The 10,876-nt window shown below is 59.1% G+C and overlaps 2 protein-coding genes across 2 annotated transcripts; one reads left to right on the top strand and one right to left on the bottom strand.

Annotated features, from left to right (window-relative positions):
• Window positions 1-415: 415 nt before the first annotated feature.
• Window positions 416-8,146, top strand: TNIP1 (TNFAIP3 interacting protein 1). The gene is made up of 17 exons (XM_009084918.1): window positions 416-591; window positions 1,555-1,677; window positions 1,978-2,060; window positions 2,281-2,349; window positions 4,064-4,255; window positions 4,435-4,529; window positions 4,608-4,689; window positions 4,925-5,017; window positions 5,263-5,328; window positions 5,499-5,630; window positions 5,716-5,844; window positions 6,021-6,137; window positions 6,453-6,578; window positions 6,892-6,972; window positions 7,110-7,304; window positions 7,564-7,654; window positions 7,991-8,146. Exons 1-17 carry the CDS (start codon window positions 459-461, stop codon window positions 8,014-8,016), a joined length of 1,833 nt encoding a protein of 610 aa, XP_009083166.1. The 5' UTR covers window positions 416-458; the 3' UTR covers window positions 8,017-8,146.
• Window positions 8,147-9,672: 1,526 nt separating this feature from the next.
• Window positions 9,673-10,810, bottom strand: GPX3 (glutathione peroxidase 3 (plasma); the record flags this gene model as incomplete). The annotated part of the gene is given in 4 exon segments (XM_009084929.1): window positions 9,673-9,891; window positions 9,982-10,081; window positions 10,296-10,413; window positions 10,657-10,810. Coding segments are annotated over 4 exon segments (591 nt in total), but the record flags the coding sequence as incomplete, so codon positions are not given.
• Window positions 10,811-10,876: the final 66 nt, after the last annotated feature.

The following is a 10,876-nucleotide window of genomic DNA, read 5'->3' as shown; positions in this document are numbered from 1 at the left end:
CCCCCCCAGAAGCCTTTATGCCCCCCAGAATATCCTGTGTTGAGCAGAATGCCCCAGTCGCACTGCCCAGGTTCATGCTGGCATGGATGGATGTGCCTGGGCTGGGTCTCCATCCCTCCTGGGATGCAGCAACCACCTCCACGACTCCCATGCCCCACAGAGGTGAGAGACAGCCCTGAGCAGGGCTGCTGGTGATGCCTCCTCGCGTGACACTTCTCATGGCTGTGAGTCACCCCAACACATTCACCCTGAGCCGGGTTGGAGGGGGAAGTGCCTTCACCTGGGACGCTGCTTAGCGAGTGGCGAGGCAGCACTGCCTCCTCCAGCACAGCACCCTGGAGCCCAGTCCAGTCGGGACCAGGGAGCTGTGGCACCATCCAGAGCCAGAGGAGGGTGACGCCGTGCTCCGTTGCCTTGCAGGGATGCCCGACTGGGAGGTAGGCGACTGAACGGCAGGCATGGAAGGGAGAGGACCCTACCGCATCTATGACCCCGGTGGGGGGTCGGAGGAGAATGGATCCACAGCCTTGGAGCGGCTGGTAGAGGAGAACATCCGGCTGAAGGAGAAGATGCAGGGAATCAAGTCTATCGGTAACTGCTGTGTGCCTAGGGGATGAGGTTTGCCTTTGGGGCAGCCCAGCCTGTGCCCGCCAAGCCTGGGGGTTTCTTGCTCTGTTGAGGAAGGATGCTGGGAGAATCTGGGGGTCTTGGCACTGGGGCAGCAGTAAAGCTCTCCCTGTTCTGGGGTGTTGAGCAGGATGTCTTGGCTTTTTCACATGGAAATGCAGAGGGAGCAAGAGTTTTGCTAAACTTCTGGGCTGCCTTATGGTAGGATTAATGGCTGGAAAGAAGAAGCAAGTGCTGGAGCAAGGTCCGCTCCTTGGAGTTTACAGATGCTGGGATCTGTTCTGCTTTTGATGAAAACCCCCACCTCCTGCCAGCTCTGTTGGGTCAGGGGCTTTTCCCAAGAGCTGCTCAAAGATCTTAGTGCTGGCCTCTGCAGCAGCAGGGACATGCCAGTGTTGAAATGCTCCAGCTGAGTTGTGTCACCCTTTTTCTTCTTGACTGCCTTCCCCCCCACCCTCAGTTTTGCTTTTGGTCTCGTGACCCAGCTTCCTCTTTTGAGTCCCGCTTCTGCCGCCGAATTTCCACCTGCCTCATGATTCCCATTGTGTCACCATGCCCTTACCTGTGACTGGGACCCACTGGGTGGCAGCAACCACCACAGGTGGTGGGAGGATTGCATTGCAAGTGCCAGACCCCAAAGTGGGCAGGCTGGGCCACCACCTAGGCTTAAATTTCTCTTCTGGGAAGCAGAGGAGACCTCTGAGACACACAGTGCTGTCCTTCTGCCTCCTGTAACCAGTCCTCTGTGTGTCAGCACGGGGATCTCTGAAGCCAGTGAGCTGCCTTTGGATTTGCCCCAGAGATGTTATTTCTGGATGACGAAGCCACTGCTCCACCCAAGCAGAGTGATTGGTGCTGATGGGTAGGGCTGCTGCAGGGCAGGCACTCAGGGAAGAAGGCTGAACATCTTTCTGTTGCCCACAACAGGAGAGCTTCTGGAGGAGTCCCAGGTCGAGGCATCCAAGCTGCGGCAGAAGGTGGAAGACCTTGTGAAGGACAACAAAATGCTGATGGCATCATCTTCCTTGGAGGACTTGGTGGAAACTGGAGGTAGGAGATGAGAGGCTCACGGAGGAGGATGGCTCAGAATCCTGAGCTGGGGGAAAGGGAAAGGATGTGCAGGAGAATTTCATGAAGGTGCCTTGCAGCCCTGTCATCTCTGGAGTGTATCAAACCATTGCCATCCTCTCTTCCCCTAGAAGGAGGTTTCTGTCCCATCCCTGTAGCTGGGGTAGAAATCATCTGTTGGTGCCCAACCTCACAGGGGTCTGCTCTCTGCATTCCTGTGCCAGGTGGGCAGAGGGCTGCTCTCCAAAAGGCTCATGGCTTCATCCTCTCCCTTCTCCACAGCTGTTGGCCCTGATCCCAACTTCACACGGGCAGCCCCGGGCAGTGCACAGCCAGACACGGAACCACGGAAATCACCTCCAAGTGTGAGTCTGGTGGCAGCTGGTGCTGGCATGGCTGGAGGGAGGGACTCTCCATCTAGTTAAAGCACAAGGAGGCAGCCTTCAGCCTCTAGAAACAGGGGTAAACCTGATAAAGGAGGGATCAGTTTTCCTGCCGTGCTCCTGGGGGTCCCTGTCTTTGTGTGGTGTGCATTCTGGGCTGCCACACCCTGGGTAGCCCTGACCTGTCTGCCTCCCCTTGCAGGGATCCTCCTCGGAGTTTGAGATTGTCAATGTTGAAGCACAGGGGTTTTCTCAGGAGAGCAGGAGAGCGGTGAGTGGCCCTGGTGGGTGGTGGATGGGGAGTTGAGACGATCGATGTGGTGGTGCCAGTGGTGTGATGTGCATGGAGGTAGCAGTGTGCCCTGGCAGACCTATGTCAAGGCCGCCCTTGGGCAAACCACAGAGGGATAAACTTCTGAACAAGGGCACCCGAGTACAAGTGGCCTGGCTAGGCTGCCTGGGCATGGGGCCAGCAAAGCAGCCCCAGCCAGACGGGGACACTGGTGTCTGTAGATGCCACATGACAGTGACGGGAAGGGCTGTGGCAACCCAAGTAGCTGACAGTGATGCTCTTATATTCACCTGAAGCCCACACTGGGTGGGAGGACCAGGTCTCCAAGTCCTGTCACTGCCAACTGGGTTTGCCCTCGCCAGGCCACCTCTGTGTGCTTCATTTGCTGCTACCTGAATGTTTCCCTGGCTGTCACTGCCCCATTCTGTCCTGCTCTGGCTTTCTGTTTGTGCTGAAAGGGAGGGGAGGAGGGATGGGGAGCCCAAAGGGGGTGAACATCGTCTTGCACCACATGGTACTAGTAAGAGGACATGCTCTCATTGCACGTCCTTGTTTGTACTGGTCAGAGAGGCTCCAAAAGGAGTTGAGTCTCATTGGACCTTCCTGGGTTGAAACCATGGGGTGATGGAGAATGGGATGGCATCTGCTTGGTGGTCACCTGCTGGTGCCTGAGCCAAGTCCTAGTCCTGTGCTAACACCCAGGCTCTCCCAGCACTCCAGCTGTGTTTGGGCCCTTACTGCCTCCTCTTACCAGCTGGCATGGGTGGGAGGAGCTGGCCTTGCTGTGCCCCACACACACCCTCACATGGCAGTTTCAGGACTGTAAACCCTGGGGTCATTGTGCTGGGGACACACTGGGCTTCTGGCCCTGTGTCATGCCTCCCAGGGCATTCCCACAGGCAGCAGGCTGAGTCAGACGTGGGAGTGGAGCAGGTGAAGATCTGCCAGTGCATCCCCACCTCCTGGGCAGTGCTGCGTGCGCCAGACAGGCTCTGTTGTGCCAGCAGTGTCTCCCAGGAAATGGAGGAGTCACCCAGCCACACCAGGGGAGCACAAACCTCTTGGGGACATCCCCCATGCGTGGGTGGGGGTGCGCCCTGGCACTGGTGGGTGCGCCCTGACCTGGGCTTTCCCGGCCACTGTTTAAATCCTGTGTGTCACTCTCTTGGCTGCCACCTGCCAAAGAGCTCAGGTTCCTGGTGCCTGGCATGCCACAGCAGCAGGGGAGCACAGAGGGAGGGCAGGAAGAAGGAGAAGAAGGGGATGGGAGTAAGACTTGCTGCACAGACCAGGGTGCTGCGCAGCCTCAGGAGTTGGCATTTATAGTCTTGGTGCTGATGGGGAGAGCTTGGGTGGAGAAGAGACCAGGGGTGGAGATGCCTCCGTTGCTGTCAGCAGAGTGTCATCTGCTCCAACTACCAAAGGGCACAGGCAATCTATGGGCTGGGAGAGTTGCTGCCGTAATATCCTACTCCGCCCAGGAGCTCACTTCCCATGTCCAGCAGCTGGGAATCAAACCTTTACAAAGCTGACACACTTTTTCAGCATACCAAGGGCTATTGCAGAGTGCTAGTGCTGGCCCACCTCTCCACCACAGCACTGGATGGGAGGCAAGGCTGACCTGCTCCAAGAGGGAACTTTGCAGTGCTCCTTGAATTGGTCTGACCGTGCTTCATCTCCTGCCCATCCCCAGGACTTGGAGCAGCCACCAAACGAGGATGCCAACCTGTTGCCCCAGCTGCAGCAGCTGGAGAGCACACTGAGTGGCTGTGCCAAGGAGGCCAGCAAGGACCAGGTCTTTGTTCGCATGGGCTACATGGCCTCCGAGCTCAAGCGCCTGGCATCCAAGGTGCACAAGAACGAGCAGAGAACATCCTTCCTGCAGGTGAGCAAGGCTTGGCCTGGCTCTTTGAAGGGGTTTTCCCCCTTTTTTTTTCCCACAAGCCCCTCCTGTCCATCCTGAGGTGGACACCCATCTCCATGCCAGGGCTTGGTGGGAGGTGGGTGGCCCAAAGGCTCTTTGGGCTGGACGTGGTCCTCATGCTGCCAGTGTTCACCCTCCAGACGCTGTGTGAGACACTGCACAGTGAGAACAAGGAATTGCGCACCAAGCTGGAGAGGGATCTGGAGCAGAGAAACCAGGCTCTGGAGAAGCTCAGGTGAGAGTGGGCAGTATGGAGGGGGACAGGGCTGCCCTGGGAGCTTCTTCCCACTGACGCATTCTTCCCTGCCTGCAGGTGCGAGAACCAGGAGCTCCGGAGGATGGTTACAATGAGCAGCCAGGACACTGGGAAGAGGGAAGCTGCTGAGCAACAGCAGGTGAGGAGGCAGCATTGCCTTGGAGAGAGCTGGGAAGGAGGCAGGGAGCCCGCTGACACATCAGCAAAGGTGGCCTCATTTTAATTGAGCCCCCAGTTTGTCCCAGTATGACCAGCAGGACTTCTCAGAGTCTCAAGGGGATGGGGGAGGCCATGGGAGGGGAACTGTCTTGAGTTTAGCCAGCCTCGGGCACAGCCTCCACAAAAGCCCTGAGGGTCCCCCCGTGCGCGTCCAGCAGAGCGGGGCCATGGTGGAGAAGGCGCCGGGCAGAGAAGAGCTGGAGGCCAAGGAGAAGAAGGTGAAGATCCTGGAGCACCAGCGCAGGGAGGTGAGGACCAGGCTGGGAGGGAGGCACTGCCAAGGAGGCGGGGAGCGGGCAGCAGGGGCACAGGGCTGGGATGGCACCGAGAGACCGGGGCAGGGCTGTGGAGCTGCAGGGAAGCACTGCTGGAGCCAGGATCTCCATCCAGCTGGTCCCCGAGGTGCTTTCATGACAGAAGTTTGCTGGGGATCACCACAGCTGGCTCAGAGCAGGGTTTGAGCTCCTGTTCAGCCATCCCTCTCTCCCTGCAGCTGCTGGAGGTGAATAAGCAGTGGGATCAGCATTTCCGCGCCATGAAGCAGAAGTACGAGCAGAAGGTAGGACTGGGTGCTCAGGGCTGGGTGCTCTGGAGGGCACAGCTCAGCTGGGTGCTGGCTGGGGGGACTCAGAGGAAACAGGGTGCAGGGGAAGGTTTGGGGGCTGCCTGTACCTCCTTTCCCCCCAGCTGGGGTTCTTCCAGGCCAACATCCCCACTCCTTCCTGGCAGGTCACAGACCTGCACCAGGAGCTGGCCGATGCCCGCAGGGCACTAACTGAGCTGGAGTCAGAGCGGGAGCAAAAGCAACGGGATTTTGACCGCAAGCTGCTCCTGGCCAAGTCCCGGATCGAAACAGAGGAGGTAAGTTGCTCGGGAAGGGTGACAGGGAGCTGCCAGCCCTATTGCGCTGTCCTGGCTGATCTCCCCTCCACCCTGGGTCCTGCAGGCAGAGAAGGAGAGACTGGCCATGGAGGTGAGGGACTTGCAGCAGAGGATGCGGTTCCTGCAGGAGCAGCTGGCTCCAGTCACCAGGCAGCGGGAATACCAAGAAAAGGAGATCCAGAGGCTGAACAAGGTAGGAGCCAAGGCACACCACCTCACCCAGGAAAGGGGCTTCAAGGAGAGTCTGTTGTTTCTCTTGCCTGTGCCCAGTTGTACTTGCTTTGCATGCTGGGCGTGTGCCTGTGGTCTCCAGACACATCCTGGACACTGCATCTTGCTCTGACCCACCTCTCTGCTCTTCCTCTCTAGGCACTAGAAGAGGCCTTGAATGTCCAGGCCTCTCCACCACCCATCTTTGCCATGGAGACGGTGGGAAAGGTGCCACAGCAGGAGCTGCTGACCCAGAACGAGCTACTCAAGCAGCAGGTAGGGCAGGACATGGAGCCACTGGAGGCAGGGAAGGGGCTACACGTACTGGAACTCTCTGGCAAAGAGCCCTGTGTGGCCAGGAACAGCCCAGCAGCCAGACAGGTGTCAGTGCTGTGGTGGTGGGGAGTGGGGAGCAAGCTCAGCATCCTCCAGGCATTCAGCTGGAAGGAGTACAGCCGTGGGCAATTGTGCCAACCCATGTGCCTGGGGCTTGGCAGAGCTGGTGGGGTCCAGGATGGCGACAGTGATGGGAGTGCTCTGGGGAGGTGCCTGCCCTCAGCCAGGTGCACCCACCTTCCTCCCTCCTGCCAGGTGAAAATTTTTGAGGAAGACTTCCAGCGAGAGCGGAGTGACAGGGAGAGGATGAATGAGGAGAAGGAAGAGCTGAAGCAGCAGCTGGAAAAGCTGCAGAAGCAGTTGGTCCTCTCCAGCAACCAGGTGAGCAGCACTGGGTGCCACCAGCAGTGCTCCAGGAGCCCTGCTGTCAACTCTGTGTGTGTTGGAAGTGCTTGTCCCCAGTGTCACAGTCCCTGTACCTACCTAAGAGTAGGGGCTGAGGGAGGATGGGAAGGCCAGAGGGGTGTTCTTTTTGCTGCATGTCCCTGCCAGAGCATCTCCTTTCACTCATCTCCTCTGTATCTCTCCTGGGAGTCTGATGGGGAGGACAGGTGCAGGCATTCCCTCAGCAACCCTCGTCCCACACACACGGGGGTGTCAGGGTGGGCTCTGCACTAACCCCTGTTGCTCCCAGCTGCGAGCCTCCAAGGATGACTGCCAGAGGGAGAAGGAGGAGAAGGAGAAGCTGAAGAAGCTGCTGAAACAGCACAAACAGGTGGGGATAGGGGGAAAACCCTCCTTGGGCAGAGGGGCTGGGGGCTGCAGGCCTGGCAACTCTTAGCTGGGCGATGGGTAGTGGTGGTGCTGGGCTACTCTCAGGATTTCTCCAACATCTATTCTGGCTCCTTACAGGCTTCTGGGGAGAGGCTGCACCCCGAGCCAGGGCCAGGGCCAATGGGCCCTGCCTGCCCCATGTACCAGTACCAGTACAGTCCCCCTGTGGCTCACCCCATGTACCACGGCTACGATGAGTGGCAGCAGATCCGATACCCACCAGCCATGCCCGGCGAGCACACGCCAGCACAGAACTTCCACCATTTCCCCCCGGTGAGTGTCTACCTGTGCCAGCATGAGGGGGAGCAGAGGGTCCCATGCAAGCTGGTCTGGGGGTCACTGCTAAGCGAATGGCTCCTTCAGGGCCACAGAGTCCCAGCAGGGAGCTGAGCACTTCTGTTCTGTTGGCATGTGACTGCTCAGCCCCCTTCCTCCCCGTCCTGCTCCTCCTCACACCCCGCAGTCAATCACGGAGCACAGCCTCACGATTCACACACATGGTAATTTGCTGTTTCTGTTTCATCTCCCACAGCCCGAGTACCCTTGGCGCCCACCCTGTGCCATGGCTCGCAGCCAGAACACCCAAGCAGTGGCTGGGGTGAAACCAGTCCCCAAAGACTTGGGTAAGGCTCAGACCCTCAGTGGTGGGGGTGCCCCTGTCCTTCACCCTGAACACTTGTGGGAGGGATGAGGGCACAGTTTCCAGGCAGTGGTCATTTCCCCTGAGCCCCCACGTCTCATCAGCTGAGAGGATGATAGTGCTATGGTGTTGGTCCCTTCTGCATGTCCCCCACCATCCCCACAGCAGCTGAAGTCAGGCTGAGCCCCAAAAGCTTGCAGGGTTATGGCAGTTGGTGCTGGGGAGTAGCAGTCATGCCATGCCTGGTATCACTCCTGTGGGGTTTGTCTGGCCATGAAGAGCTATGCTCACCCTGTGCCACCCCTCTCTTGTGTCTCAGAACAGGCAGGTCCCGGACTGCCCTAACGCCAAGGACCGGCTGCACTCCGACACCAGTGGAAGAGGAGGAGTAGGGTGTGTGTGTGTGCCCGTGTGTGTGTATCTAGGAGCTTCCTCCAGCTGCCCATCCCCGTGTGCGAACATGCGGTGCACGTGGCCGCACTCATGGCCTGGAGTGGCTCGGCAGTGCGTCCCCCCGAGGAGAGTGTGAAGGAGGGACCAGAGGTGCCAACACAGGGTCAGTCCCCTGTGGCCATCCCCTTCCCCACGAGGCATCCAGCCTGGCATCGCTGTAGACCCAAGCTAGGTCTTCAGGGAAGAGGAGCCAGCGTTTCCCAGGACTGTGCCAGGACCTGCCCCGGTCCAGGGCTTGGCTTGGGCTCAGCCCCCAGAGGGAGGAGGAGCGGGTGACGGCAGGGACTCTCGCGGTGGTGGGATGGGAGATCCCACACTCCCAGGCAGGTGCCGGCCACAGCCATGGCCTGGCCTGAGGGTGGTTGGTGTCTGTATTTATTTAAGGACTGAAGTGTGGCTGAGTCTCCTTGGTTTTATCCTGAAAGCTGCTTCCTGTGGGGCAGCCTCTGTGTGGGGATGGAGAGGGATGCCAGGGCTGCTGGTCCCTGTGTGCTTCGGTATAGACACAGGGCCAGAGTGAGTGCAAGGGGATCTCAACCCTTGCATGGGTATCCCAGGATCTATTGCCCCAAGTGTGTGCCCCACACCTCCCTCTGGGCTCAGCCCCTTGCCTTCCCCTCCTCCCCTTCACCTCTGCCAGAGCAGGGAAGGCTCTGCTGCCCCCTCTGCTTTTCCATGCAGCAGTGACCTTGGAGACAGCTTTTCACACTGTACACAGCAAATCTTGCTCCAGGAAAACAGCTCTGGAGGGGAAAAAGCAAACACAGCCCTCTTTCTGTGAGCATGGCTGTCACGTGTGTGACATCCTCCTTTGGGCTGTTCTGGTCCTGCCTCAAACCCCTTTTGCCTACCTGTGCTATGCACCCACTCCCCATCCTGTCCCCAAATGCTGGGCTGTGATGATAACCCCATGTTTGCTGTTGCCGTGGAAAAAAATGGGGTTTCTCCAGTTAGGAGCTATTACTCCTAGGCTGACCCCTGTGCCCCCCACTCTTCCCCACTGCCTCTGGCCAAGAAGTGGGACTGTGCGTTTGCAGAGCCTTTATTTGGTGTTTCTGTGGTGGGGGGCGAGGGGCTGACCGTCCCCGACCGGGAAAGCGACGCGTCTGTGTGCCAGAACCACGGGCAGCCTGAATGCACTGAAGAGCTGCTCCGTGCTCAGCAGGATCAGGCCAGGTCCCGCCCCACGCCGGGGGCTTTCGGGCCAAGCCTTCATGGAGACGTGGGTCTTTTGCTCCGGGGGCAACCAGCCCCTGCATCCTCCCACTACCCGGGATGGTGGAGGACGGGGGGGCAAGCTGAGGGCCAGGAGATGTCACCACCAGGGGTGGAGGTGGGAAACAGGGTTCCTGGGAATTGTCCCACTCCCATTGCTGAGGTCTCTGCCGGGGGGTTGCCCAGCATCCCGGCCAGAGACGGGAGCAATGGAGGGGGCAGTGTGTGGTGCCTGTTGATGGGGGAACATCCTGGGAGGGAACAGAACAGGAAGCAGTCAGGGGGATGCCAGCATGGGGGAGATGCCACCCCTTGTGCCAGCGGCCCTAGGCTCTACTGGTCTGACTGCTCCGACTGCCGCTGCCGCAGGTAGGCCATGATGTCGTTCTTCACGACGGAGATGTTGGCACGATGGTACCAGCGCATGACAGGCACACCATCAGGGCCCACCAGGAACTTCTCGAAGTTCCACTTGATGTCATGGTTCCGCAGAGGCTCCCAGAAGAGGTTTTTGGGGTTCCCAAACTCCTCTGCCACCGGGGGACAGGAGTTCTGCAATGGAAGGCCAGTGCATCACTGCTTTGCCCCTCCAAAAAAACAACTGGGTGCTTCCCCCTCATCCCCCCTTGCCACAGCACCCACCTTCAGGAAGGTGAAGACCTTCTGTTCCTTTGCCCCGTTCACATCCCCTTTCTGGAAGATCTGGAAGTTGGGGACAAAGCCACCTCCTGGCCGGACATACCTGAAAAGGAAGGGTGGGCAAGATGTGCTCTTGTTGCTGCACACGGAGTGGTGAGGGGACCCCAAACTCCTTGTTCTGGGGGCCAGAGCCCCAGGCTGGGAGGTCAGTCACAGCCAGCAGGAGCTGCAGCCTATGCACCCACCACCTGGCAGCTGGGGTGTGCAGCACAGCCAAGGGGGGTCAGGTGCCCCACAGCCACCACCACAGTACTCACTTCAGCGCAGGGAGGATCTCTGAGTTCTGGCCAGGTTCCTGCTTCCCAAATTGGTTGGAGGGGAAGCCAAGGACCACGAGCCCTTGGTCTGCCAGCTCATTTTGTAGTGCATTCAGTTCTGCATGCAAGCAGACCAGGGGTGGGTTAGCAGGGGACCAGGCATACCCCCACACCTGCACCCACCCCCTCGGAGCATCCCCAGCTGTACCAGGCCCTGGGAGGAGGTGTTACCCGTTCCCCCAACTCGCTGAAGCAGAATGGACCATGGGGCTGTGCCAAAGGCTTCACACGTGGGTGATGCCACTTGCTTCTGGGCTGCCTGCCCTGACCCTGGGGTGACCATGCCCCATGGGACCCTTACCAACATACTGCAGGGTCAAGCCTCAGTACGTAGCCACGTTGACAAAGAGCACCATCTTCCCCCTGTACTTCTCAAAGGGGATATACTCGTCCCCATCGATGGTCAGGGCCCCATAGTTGTAGATGGTGTCCTTCACCGAGCTGTAGCAATTCACCTGTGGGGCGAGGAGCATCCCATAGGAGCAGGCTCAAGGCTGCCAGCCACCCCACTCCCAGCCCCA

The sequence above is a fragment of the Acanthisitta chloris genome, unplaced genomic scaffold (assembly GCF_000695815.1).
Source record: "Acanthisitta chloris isolate BGI_N310 unplaced genomic scaffold, ASM69581v1 scaffold29780, whole genome shotgun sequence".
Lineage (NCBI taxonomy): Eukaryota > Metazoa > Chordata > Aves > Passeriformes > Acanthisittidae > Acanthisitta > Acanthisitta chloris.
Note: the sequence above shows the minus strand (reverse complement) of the source record. Positions and strands in the feature narration are given on the sequence as shown.

Excerpts from the sequence above, each read along its gene's own strand:
- TNIP1 (XM_009084918.1), top strand. The coding sequence starts at position 459 with ATGGAAGGGAGAGGACCCTACCGCATCTATGACCCCGGTGGGGGGTCG. Across the intron at positions 2,061-2,280 it reads CACGGAAATCACCTCCAAGT|GGATCCTCCTCGGAGTTTGA; the intron begins GTGAGTCTGGTG and ends CTCCCCTTGCAG. Across the intron at positions 4,256-4,434 it reads AGAGAACATCCTTCCTGCAG|ACGCTGTGTGAGACACTGCA; the intron begins GTGAGCAAGGCT and ends TTCACCCTCCAG.